Source organism: Rhopilema esculentum, chromosome 20 (genome assembly GCF_057945365.1).
Source record: "Rhopilema esculentum isolate cy_ngs chromosome 20, ASM5794536v1, whole genome shotgun sequence".
Classification (NCBI taxonomy): Eukaryota; Metazoa; Cnidaria; class Scyphozoa; order Rhizostomeae; family Rhizostomatidae; genus Rhopilema; species Rhopilema esculentum.
In genome coordinates, this window is record NC_142834.1 from 9,623,341 (window position 1) to 9,635,492 (window position 12,152).

The window sequence follows — 12,152 nt, forward strand, 5'->3', positions numbered from 1 at the left end:
ATTTGCTTTACAAATATGCCAATTCACTATTCAATAAAGTTTTGCTAACTTTTTCCGAAAATTTCAAATTTTCAATTTTCATATTTGCTTTTTCTGGAGAGATTACCTCTCTAAATGAAAGTCTTTTATTATGAGCCTTTTAATTCACTGATTCAAAATCCCAGTAATTTTACTGAAGAAAAGGAACATTTTTGTCAACACTGTTTTAAACACAGTTGCAATTACAACCCTTTTCCTATGTAACATATTTACCCTTTACGTTAACAAATGTTAATAACCATGTCTTACAGAATTACGCATTTCTTCTAGATTATATGCCTGGTGCAGAAACTCAAGATACTCGTAAGTAGCTATCTTTCTTTTAAAGACGTTTTCTACCTTCAAATCACTCCCGGTCATATCGAGCAATCACAAGGCATCTCCATTTATCGTAGCAGAAAAGCATTTATAAAAAACATTTATTCTCTGCATTTCGATTACATAACAGAATGCATGTAACGAGTACAGATAATGCAAATTCGGAAGTAACTGGTCTTGTGAAGCCTTTCACGAGATATGCTGGAAATATTTATCTGTATTTTAAATAGTTGATTAGTTATTGCATTCTGTAAGCTAGTTGGGTAAAATTATTACGATATTCTAGAGTTCCTCTTTTTTATTTGTCTTTCCCTCCGTTGACACTCGCAAGGAACAGTATATAATAGGCGCTTAAAACTTTGCTGATCTTTGTGCTATAGTTTTTTGCTTCACAAATACAAGTTTGTTTCCAGCATTATAAATAACAGTGCTTTCTTTCTACTCTAGCTTTGCTCGAATATCAAGCACAGTCTCCGGATGAAGGTGCTCTCGTGAGCGCAGCCAGAAACTTTGGATTCGTTTTCTTGGTTAGTTTGCCTGCTACGCTCTTTAGGTTTTTAAGGAATTTACACAAAGATCAATGATTCTCTGTATCGGATAATTAATATCGTTATTTTTATATTGAAAGTTCGGTTGAATATTTTGAAATCAATAGAGTGGTGATAGACACGTTCTAGTGCTTGCAACAGTTTTGCTTAAGAATACTCCCTTTGCAGAAGCCCCATCAAACTAAATTCAAGTTTTGTGACAGTGCTGCCACAAAATCATAGTGAGTGCCCCTCACATTACTGTCATAGATCTGGTTTCTTATTAGCGAATTGTGAATCTAAATTTCCAGTAGTTTTTCAGGTGCATAAAATAAAAGTAAATCTCTTTGAATTTTTAGAGTAATGTACCTTTTTTGCTCTAGCGCCGGACGCCGAATACAATAACAATCAAAGTTAATGGCAATGAGGTAAAGTGTTTGGATTTTATTTTGAAAGAATTATTTGCTTTTTTGCAAGAACGCCTCGATCTATGCTGCTAGACATAAAGAACAGAATGGCTTTGAAAAAAGCAAACATTTAGTAAACGTCAGAACATAGATCGAAAACTCTACGCTAAGAAATATATATACCTAGTTGTGGATCGAAATAGGCCAATCAGAAACACGAGCACATGACTGTAAAGGTTGACCAATCAGTGCCGCTTGCCTATTAGAATGTTACCAGTGGAGTCCTAAAGAACAGAGTAATTTGAACACTGACTGTGGAGTGACAGGGAAACCTGCACAAGCATGCTGCTGTTGAAAATAGAGTAAATGTGACCTAGCTGCTTTTAGATTAGATTTTCCTCAAAACTTTCTGTTTACATGTACGTAATAGCCATGGTAGGTTTTTATAAAATATCATATAGATAGAGATAGATAGATTTGCTCTGGTTTATTTTTCCTGTTTCTGATTAATATCTTTTTTTGCAGGAAAAATACGACCTTTTATGCATTTTGGATTTTGATAATGTGAGAAAACGAATGTCGGTAAGGCCTCAAAATTTCCTTTTTTAGTTATTCTTTTTATATTCTAAGTCTAAATCGCTTTCATTTCTCGATTTAGGTTTTGTTTAAGCGATGATCTTTTGGTCCTTATTTTAGTGTAGCCGAGACATTTGACAAGTTACGATCGATTAATCAAGTTGGCTTAAGGGAACTATTGTTAGACTAATGTATGGAGCCTGCTTATGTAGTTACCAAATTATGCTTTCTTTTAGGTCATTGTACAGGACAAGGATGGAAAAATCAAATTATACTGCAAAGGAGCTGGTGAGTTTTTCTTCTACTGAATGACAAAAATATTCTGTGTCTTTTTATAAATGCCAAGAAATAAGCAACTTTATACGAAGATTGCCATCCATTTTGATGAAAGAAAAGAATATGAATTTAGACAGAACACCTAATAATTCTGGCAACGCCTTGTATAAAATTTTTTTATCAATTGCCGTTTTTATGATCAATTAAGGATTGTGTGCTTTTTAAAAGTCATATAAGACTGAATTTTTTTATGGTTACTCTAAGTCAGATTAGATTTTGCCTTAAGTATATTTAGATCTTTTATTTTTAAACTTTATAGCTAAAATCATAGCTGATCAAAAATTCTCAATTTTTTATTGTAAAAATTTATTTAAAATTTTATTCGTCATCTTTAATTATCATTAGAAACTCTGTTTATTGCCATAAAAATGTTTTCCGACCTACAGCATTTATTGCCATAAAAAGCTTTTTTTCAGCACACTAAAGTTCTTTGTCAAAGTCTTTTATTTAATTTTTATTTAATTTACAAATATTGAAGTGAAATCTGTCATTTGAGCTTACACAGTCCGGTAGGTTTCCTCTAGTAGATGAACCAAATTATCAAACTTTTTCTGTTTTCTTTTCAATGATGTAAACAATATATTAATTTCACCAGTGCTATTGTAACTGGTTTTAGAATACTCCCAGGAACTCCATTTCTATGGTCAAATTTTATGATGAATTCTTTTTTCGTTTTAGACACCGTGATATATGAAAGACTATCCAATGATAATGCGAGCTTCAAGGAGACGACTCAAATACATCTCGACGTAATTTTTTCTTAACTTGATTAACTTGTTTTTACATTTACTTGAGAGGTTTTATTGGACTATGAGATGAGTATTACACTAATGCTTTAAGACTATTGTGGCTTTACCAGTATTGCATAACTTGGATTTCTATCATTCAAGGCAGAATTGTGGCGTTTCTTTTATGAAGAGCTGCAAATGTATTGAGAATGAAATGTAAACATCTTTGTTCAGCCATCTGTTTTTTACTGTTTTGTAAAAAGATAAGCCTTAAATCAAAGCCCTTTTTTCATATAAGTTAGATTTTTCTGCAATTGATCAGCAAAATTTCAAATAGACATGTCTAAGGTGGCAGAAAGACTCACAAGTTTCGAAACTAGAAAATCGTATTACGATAGATATTTCAAACCGGGTAGGAATGTTTCAGACTTTATTTATCGAGAGATGTAGGCTAGAAATGACAGTGAAACCATCAAAGCCCTTAACTTGTAAGTCAAAATGATTTCAATAAGTATCAGGTCTAGTTACCGGTTTAAAAAGTTTTTCATGATAACCCTATGGTAAAGATTTGCTGTGAGATGGGGTATATAAGACATTTTTATATGCAAATACCAAAAGTCCTCGTAGGTTTCTTGGTTGCCAGGAAAAGCAGTATTCGGCAACAGGGATGAGGTGCGTCTGTTGCAAAGGAATGTACAGCAAGGACGATCTGTCATCGATTTAATGGATCTGTATACACACGCTGCATCAGCAGTTCTAGGCAGTCTCTCTATACCTTATATATTCAATCACCATAGCGAGCACGGTTGCATATTTCGTATACACCATAGCAGCTAATTCTTTGCTATTGATTTCAGCTGTTTGCTTGCAATGGACTGCGTACACTTTGTCTGGCTTACAAAGAAATCCCAGAACACGTTTTCGATAAATGGGCAATATCGTACAAAGATGCAAGGTGATTAATCTGGCAATATCATTTGCTCAGTTCTGTCATTACACGCTGTTTCCTTAGGGTTGTGAATAATTGTTTGAAGTTTCAATTTCTTAGCTGCTAACACTCATTTCGGCTGGTTTGCTTCTGTTGAATAATTTGTGTAATATTTAACAGTGCAGACTTATTCTGGTTATCCCATTATTTACGCTTTCAATATTTGCAAAAGTAACGAGATTTTACTACAATTCAAGCGCCATATTGTGATTGATAGACAATGGAATTGAAAGAGTTTTGTGGCATCCAAAATCTTATCTTTTGCCCTTCCCTAATGTTTCAACGTGAAATATTAGCTTAAGAATATGGATGTTTCAACACGCTTTCTTTTTTACTGCACTTTTTTGGTTCATAAGATGTAAAAAGGGTTCTCAGACTGCACGTATAGAGCAGTTGATGTATTGATTATGTCAAATTTAAGATGTTTCTATAAGTTTTTTGTGTATCCGAAACCTCTAATTGTAGCCATTTTTGTGATATAGCTCTTGCAACATAATGAGTATTCGTTGTGGCCTACTTGAGAACAGTTCTCTAATTGTGAGCTGCTACATATATTTGATAAATGTTAACGCTGTTGGCAGGATTAAATAGGATTGTAACCTAATTGGAAAAAAGAATATCAATGCCATTCTTTTATTCTTAATGATTCTTCTCCTTAGTTGCGCTCTGGAAAACAGGGATGAAATGATTGCAAAGGTTAGACTTAAACACCATACCTGCTCGTATTGAGTATAAGATATAAATATTTTATATTTCATTTCTTGAATGAAAATTTCCTACTATTCTAATAAAACTAGAATGCTCAGTGTTGGACAGAGTAGATTTATGTAAGCAGTTCTTCACCAGTTCAATGGAGAATCCTATGTTTGTTCATGCACAGAATATAAACACGTAAAGTATATCTAGATTAGACAACCATATAATTGTTCTAGTCAAGTTTGTATAAACTGCAATTTGGTGTTATGTCAAAAATTCTTAGACATTTTTATCTCATTATATCATTATCTCAAAAATTTTTAGCTCTATGAAGAGATCGAACAAGATATGACCTTGATCGGTGCAACTGCCATCGAAGACAAATTGCAAGATGGAGTTCCAGAAACAATTGCAAATCTTGCAGAGGTATAGAATTATCATTTCCCGTTGGGTTACTGTTGATAGCTTGATACGTTTCCACTTTTTGATTGGTAGGGATAGCAATGATATTTAAAATTGGTGGGGCTATGTAAATATAGATGATAAAATAACTTAAATTAGCCAACTATGTGCCTCCTATTTGGACCAAGACAAAAAAGGAGGTAAGTGACTGTTGATGGGATGATGGTGTGAAATGCACGGTAGCGACTTAAAAATGTCCTCCTCTGCAAAAAACAACATTGTGGTAGTTTTTAGTATCATTATGGCGGTCAAATTTTTTTTATACCCAAATACAATTCTCAACAGTTTGATATTTTGTTTTATAAAACACCGAGATTCGATGCCGTCGATGCCGTAAGAGTGAACTGGACAATGAAATTAGCAAAGCGATCGTTCTTCATATTTTATATTTCGTTTCATTGAAATTCTCAGTACAGTATTATATCTTTTACATTTAGAAATTAAATGATATTTTTTGTTACGTTTAGGCCAACATAAACCTTTGGGTGTTAACAGGTGATAAACAAGGTGAGATTGAGTCTGCTAATTCTATGTTTGTTTATATGATTTCATTTTACAATTGTCAAACATTTCTATCAGGTAAGAAATTCTTAACTTGCAATGCCAAACGAGCTCAAGCATCGGTATTTTTTTATATTTGGCTATTGTTTTGCAGGTTGTAAGTTCGGTTGGTACATGGGGTACCTGGAGTATCTTTTGTTTTGATATTCCCCCGAGCTATTTTTATCTCTAATACTCCATGTTGACAATTATAGGTTGCTGTGAGGCTCATTTCTGATACGGTTTGTACCTTCCCTTTTTGCATTTAATTCGAATGTATTTTGTTTTCGTTTCAAGAAACCGCTATCAACATTGGCTATTCATGCATGCTTCTGACGGAAAATATGCATGATGTTTTTATTATAAATGGCAAGGACAAGCAAACTGTTGTGAGTCAAATGGAGTCTTGCAAATCGAAAATAGACTCTTCAACGCCGTCCATTCCACATAAGCAAAACGACGTTGAACTGAAAGGGATAACGGGTCGGCGAGGGAGTCATGTCATGTTCTCTGACAATCAGGTACAGTGAAATTAGACTGATAAGCGGCTGTCTTTATTTAATACACCTCCCCCGTTCTTATATGTTTAAGGAGTACAGTTCTATTAAAATACTTATAGTTATATACTTAAGGGTAACGATTTAAGCTTGTTCGTGCTTCTCAGCATGAATGGCTTCACAAACATTAAGATTTAGATGCAATTCTTGCATTTTTTTGTACGTTGATACTTACAACATATCTGCAGATTTTGGCATTTCTCTAAGCATTTTTGTTATCTTTTTACCCCTTGTAGATTGACGAAGTTTCGGAGCTCGAGCCAAAGTCTGGATTTGGACTTGTTATAAATGGCAACAGTCTGGTAAGTGACTTGTATCACTGAGCTTTGCTTCTGAAGAGCAAAATAGATATTTGCTCGTTGGTGGATTTTTGTTACCTATGAATTTAACTGCATGTCTAAATTCGCTTATTATTTAGCTAACAAAGTAGTCTTATTGGCTACTTCGAAAATAGCTTTATCTATGTATGTTATACGACTGATCCATAAAACTGATAAAAATATGATGATTTTTGAGTAGCTGTTTCAACATTTTGCAGTCGAGAGATACAGACTAAAAAATGGATGAAAGTTTCGATATTTGATAGAAGACAACTTTTTGTTAGTTGTTACTTTCTGCAAATTACTTAGTTTACCATTTCTGCCTTCTATTTGACATTTCCGACGTTTATTTTCTCACGAGTGTCGGACGAAAAAGTACTTTAGTATGATTTGATATATTTCCGCTTTCCGCTACTTTTTTAAAGTTATTTAGTTTATTGGGAGATGGACCCAACTGTGACTGAAATTCTATTTGCCACTTTTTGTCATAGCTTTATCTGAATTTAAGGAAAAATTACTGAAATGTCAGTCAGAATTGTTCATTTGTGATATTTGAAAGGAAGGCGTGCTCTGGATGTAACTTTTATTCGTGAAAGCAATTGTAATACCATATTGAAATTTGTTTTTCACGTTTTTTTCTTCAGGTTTTTGCTTTAGATAAAAGTTTGGAAATGCAGTTTCTTGAACTAGCAAAGTGCTGTAAAGCAGTTATTTGTTGTCGCGTAACTCCACTTCAAAAGGTAGATCTCCGATTAGTCCCTTTGTAGAAGAGAGAGAGACAGTGCATTCGTCTTTCTTGACATTTGAAGACATATTTTGCAATTTGAAAATCCGCGAACGTAGATGATAGATTTTTACTGTAATCAAGAAAATTATGAATCTTTCATATATTTATTTCTTATTTCATGCTTTTAAGGAAAGTTGCCCTTTAGCAGAAGCTGTTTTTTTCAAGGGCTCTCCGATAAAACTTAGTTACAATATTAAGTTAAAGCATGTTACTAGTATGGCAAAGAACCAAAATGCAGTATGACAAGCCCATTTGCAGTTACACATTATTGGCAATAAAACTAAAATTAAAAGATTTAAAATTCAGTAAATTTTTTGAAACTATTTAGAGAGCATGTTCTAGCAGATTTAAAATTTTAGCAGAATGAATTGTTACTTGAATGAAAGTTCATTTAAATGTGACAAAATCACTAAAATGTGTCAGTCCTTAGAAGGTTATACCTAAGTGCTATAATCCAGCTTGACGTCAGCACTTATTCGTTGGAAATACTTCGTTGACATACTATATGAATACGTTTGCCGCTGTAGCCACAAAGTATTTATCAATTAGCTTTTAATTCCTAAATGTGAAAACGAGTGACTTTATTTCTTAGGCAATGGTAGTCGATCTTGTGAAGAGACATGTCAAGGCTACCACGCTGGCGATCGGCGATGGCGCAAATGACGTCAGTATGATTCAAGGTAAGTGTGAGCTGCTGATGTCACATAACCAATTGATTTCTATTAAGCAGCTTTACAGGGCGTCAATCGTATGCAAAGAAACAAGTAGTTGCATACCTCTATTTACAAGAATAGATTGTTTTTTATTGAGCTTTCTTACTCAAGGTTCTTCTAATTTTGTCAAGGTTTTGAAAGCTAAAAGTTACTAGGGATTTTGTTTCTCAAGAGCTGTTTATAAACATTGAAGTTTTGTATAATGGATACATTGGCTCTAGAAACATATTGTTTTGTATTAGTTTATGAGTGTAAAACTTTAGTTTTACGCAATCTTTTGATGTTACCTGATGACGTCAAGAGAGATATAACGATTATCGTCTCAAAACTGTAAACGTATTAAGTTAAGTTTTAAATAAATACGATAAATATCAGATATTAATTGTTTTTGCAACTGAAAATATTTAAAATGAAAAAGTGTAAAATTGCATGAAATATTTGAATGCATTACTTGATTTGGCCCAATGCTTGTTACTGTATCAATAGCTAAAGAATTTTTCCGATTTCAGATCTAGATATTGAAGTTTTTTTCAAGTATATTATACGGTGAATATCAATATTCAGCTCGGTACAAATAATATGATGTATTGTTTTTTCAGCCGCACATATTGGAGTAGGCATCAGTGGCCAAGAGGGCATGCAGGCCGTTCTTGCGTCAGATTTCTCAATTGCTCAGTTTAGGTAAGAAGTAATTTTATAAATGAAATGTAAATGGACTTTTAATTCATTAAGCGGAAGGCATAACCGCAATCAAACGCATAACTACAACGAACGATCCAATATCCAAAATAAATGAAATATAGTTTGAAAATTTACAAGAATAGTGCTACCTAATGCTACATCCATTCATGCGCGGAATTATCAGAGTAAATGTACCAAAATAATTTGGAATCTGTAACCAGGTTGGTACTTGGTGGTTATTTGAAAGGGTGCAATTTGAAGCGCAGCGGATAGGAAAATTTAAGTAAAAGAAGCAGGTTTTCAATTTGTTAGTTGCCTATGCAGAGTGACTGATAATTTTGAAATACTAAGCGAGAAGGGAAGTTTGAATTGCTAAAATATTTTTGCGTTAAAGGGAAGATTTAAAACACGTTAAATAAGCATAATGTCTGCTGAATACTAAACGTTGTTCCTGGGAAAGTTTCATGGATGAAATTAAGAATCAAGCAGCATTCTACAAGGAGACTGGTCAAAACTGATAAGCAAAGAAGCATGTTGCACTGGTGCTAACTAGTTTCGAATCTTCATTATTGCAGTAAAGGCAGCAAATTGAATGGGCTCATAGATTATTTGTTAAATAATGATTTTTTGTTAATTAATTCGTAAATTAAGCGATCCTCTACGAAGCATTTTACAGTCAGTAAACAAAAACACTTTGTAATTTTGTAGGTTTTTGGAAAAACTACTTTTGGTGCATGGCAGATGGTCGTATTTAAGGATGAGCAAATTTCTGAATTATTTCTTTTACAAGAATTTCGCATTCACGCTTTGTCAGTTCTGGTTCAATCTATTCGTTGGTTTCTCAGCTCAGGTATGTTTGCATCTTTGAGGTTTTACCATAAACAACTTTTTTAACAGGGATTTCTTAAAGATAAAGGAAATTTTGGAATTCCGATGTTTTTGTAATACGAGTAAATTTTCGTTGAAAATTTGGTATTAGTTTTTAGGCTTAGCGTTTAAGAATTAGAAACTAAACTTGCTTGTACAGATTTGGGTTTGACAACAAAATCGATGTCTTTTTACCCATTCGGGTGTCGAACGCGTCTTCTGTTAGGCTTTAATTCAACAATTTCTTATAAGCTTCGGAAGTTGGGGATTTCAAGCAAGTGTTTTCTATCATTGCCATATCTTTTTATGTCGTTGTTTGAATTAAATGAAGTATGGGTCGGGTATTACTCAAGGTAAAATCCTGGAACACCAGTAATAAAGCCTAAGGGCGCTCTAGCAGAATGAGTACATATCAAGGAAGAAGGAAGTTTATATGAGAGCATATTATCCAATTAAAGTCTCAATGTCAATAAGGAAAAGCTAGAAGTTAAATTGACAAAAAATACTAGAATAAACTGGATCTTTACAAAGTTTATCCTCAGTGGAGCGGTATCCAGGCACGTAAATACTAGGGGGTGTGACACCCCCCTCAATCTTTCATCCAGTCGGAAAATTTAAGCCCCCCTCACATTTTTGCAAAAATGTATTTTTTTAAGCAAATTAAAAGAGTAAAGGAAAAGATATAAAGAAAAGAAGAATCCGACAAATCCTTTAGTTGCTTACTTTCCAAGGAATACGCCAAGGTCTATGGGGCCTCATAAAGTAATGGATTCCATTTTAAGACTGGAATTACTCAAAGTAATACGAGCATGCCTTGAAAATAACAAAATGTTTTAAACGATTGCAAGAAAATACCTGCAAGAAATATTCTGAAACGTATTTTGAGTTAATCTAAAAAGTGTGGTCGTGAAAATTTTCCCCTCGCTTCGCTCGCAGGGAAGTCACTTCTTTCGAATATCCTCAAGGCCTCCGCCAACCTCCAGCCCTTCAAACGTACCGCTAGCATAATGAGTGCCCCATAAAATAATAGGCATAAAATATCGTGAAACGTTTTAGTGCGTTTTTCAAAAGATGGTTCTTTAGTCTAATAATTCTATCAACTCGAGCCCCAACCCCCCCCCCCCACTTTGAATTTCTTAGCGCCGCCCCTGTAAAAGACTAAACGACCTCATGATTCTTACTTGCGAGAAAGACATTTTGGACAACGTAAATTTAGATAAGATAGTGGAGCGATGGGCAAGTCGTAGAAGGATAAAAATAAATACCTGATTTTTAGACTACGTATGTTTTGATGCACTAATTAAACTAACAGTCTTTATGCTTGATCTTCCAAATTTACGAAATCTGTCAAATTTATCATACAGCTGAATAATTATTTACGAGACAATTTATAAGGTTTTGTTGGTAAAAAACTATTAAACTTTAGGCCCTCATACAAAATTAGAATTGACCTTTGTCAGTCGGAAATTTTGAGGTCTTCACCCCCCCCAAATATCTTCCAATTTACGTCCCTGGCGGTATCCTTTACCATTGATAATATTTGTAAAGGAATTTCTTACTTAACTTACGGCCAACGGGCCTCTACCCGGATTCTTGCTAGACCTTTCATGGCCAAGACGTTTATTTTATCTGAATCTTTTAACACCGCTGTATTTTTCAATTCATACTTTTTTGCGACTTGTAATGAATGTAACTGACGGACGCTTTGTTTTCGCTTCGGGGCTAGTGACCATGCCAAGGCACATTGTAACTGCAGAAAAGACATATAACCTTTGGCTCTAGGTTTTTTGGACTTGGTACGGATCTTTCTCATAAAAGGAAGGAATGTACTGTCAGAGAAAAGGGAAACCGCCAACGTGAACTTTCCCGACATATAGTCATGTGGTAAAGAAGTCATGTGATAAAGAGGTCTCATTGCAATAAATATCATTTGATACTACAAACGTGAATCTGAAAACCTGATAAGGCTTCGACAGTGGTGGTTAAACTCCCCATTCAACTACGCATGGGAAGGTTAGAATAGATTTTTCTGCGTGAAAACTGTTCTGTGTAACTTGGTAACATCTTGAGTCCCATTTCCGTGCCCATGTGTCATTTGAGGATACTTTCATGGATTTCAGTGTCGCGGAGCTTTAAGAACCCAAGCTGGTATCAAGTTTCTAAAGTGAATATTTTCCTGGAAGATTCAGGATTATTTTGATGCGAGCATATTTATATTTGTTAAACATGTTGGCAAACTTGTATTGGACATCGTGTACTTAATACAGGCAGACTTTGGCTTCCATTCTTCTGGTAAAATCAGGGAAATGAATTGTATATGCTTTGTGTGCTTGATTTCTAAATTTAGTTTGTACTTTCAAGCCCTTAAAAAATAACAAAGCCTTGAATTCAAACTTAAGAAAAGATGCATTGAAAGCCATGAAAAGCAGTATTTACATTTACATTTACATATAGTTTTTATGTATGGTGTTACAAATGGTATTGTTCTGTCATTACAAGGAATGTTGACTGTAAAATGGCATCACGTTACAAAGCACCGATCTGCAAAAACGTTGATAAAGTTCTTGCAAATTTCATCTTTCGTGTTTTCACACACATAGGCATTTTTCT

The 12,152-nt window shown here is 34.1% G+C and overlaps 1 protein-coding gene across 2 annotated transcripts in view; it reads left to right on the top strand.

Annotated features, from left to right (window-relative positions):
• The window catches only part of LOC135687304 (phospholipid-transporting ATPase ID), a 38,652-nt gene that overhangs the window by 22,054 nt on the left and 4,446 nt on the right, over positions 1–12,152 (top strand). For both annotated transcript variants that reach the window (XM_065203834.2, XM_065203835.2), the window contains exons 20-35: positions 310–342; positions 805–884; positions 1,268–1,312; positions 1,817–1,873; positions 2,104–2,155; positions 2,882–2,952; positions 3,789–3,886; positions 4,579–4,615; positions 4,940–5,041; positions 5,545–5,584; positions 5,915–6,138; positions 6,411–6,476; positions 7,139–7,234; positions 7,874–7,961; positions 8,594–8,675; positions 9,384–9,525. In XM_065203834.2, the coding sequence (XP_065059906.2) occupies positions 310–342; positions 805–884; positions 1,268–1,312; positions 1,817–1,873; positions 2,104–2,155; positions 2,882–2,952; positions 3,789–3,886; positions 4,579–4,615; positions 4,940–5,041; positions 5,545–5,584; positions 5,915–6,138; positions 6,411–6,476; positions 7,139–7,234; positions 7,874–7,961; positions 8,594–8,675; positions 9,384–9,525 (1,313 nt within the window). The remainder of the gene's footprint in view (positions 1–309; positions 343–804; positions 885–1,267; positions 1,313–1,816; positions 1,874–2,103; positions 2,156–2,881; positions 2,953–3,788; positions 3,887–4,578; positions 4,616–4,939; positions 5,042–5,544; positions 5,585–5,914; positions 6,139–6,410; positions 6,477–7,138; positions 7,235–7,873; positions 7,962–8,593; positions 8,676–9,383; positions 9,526–12,152) is intronic.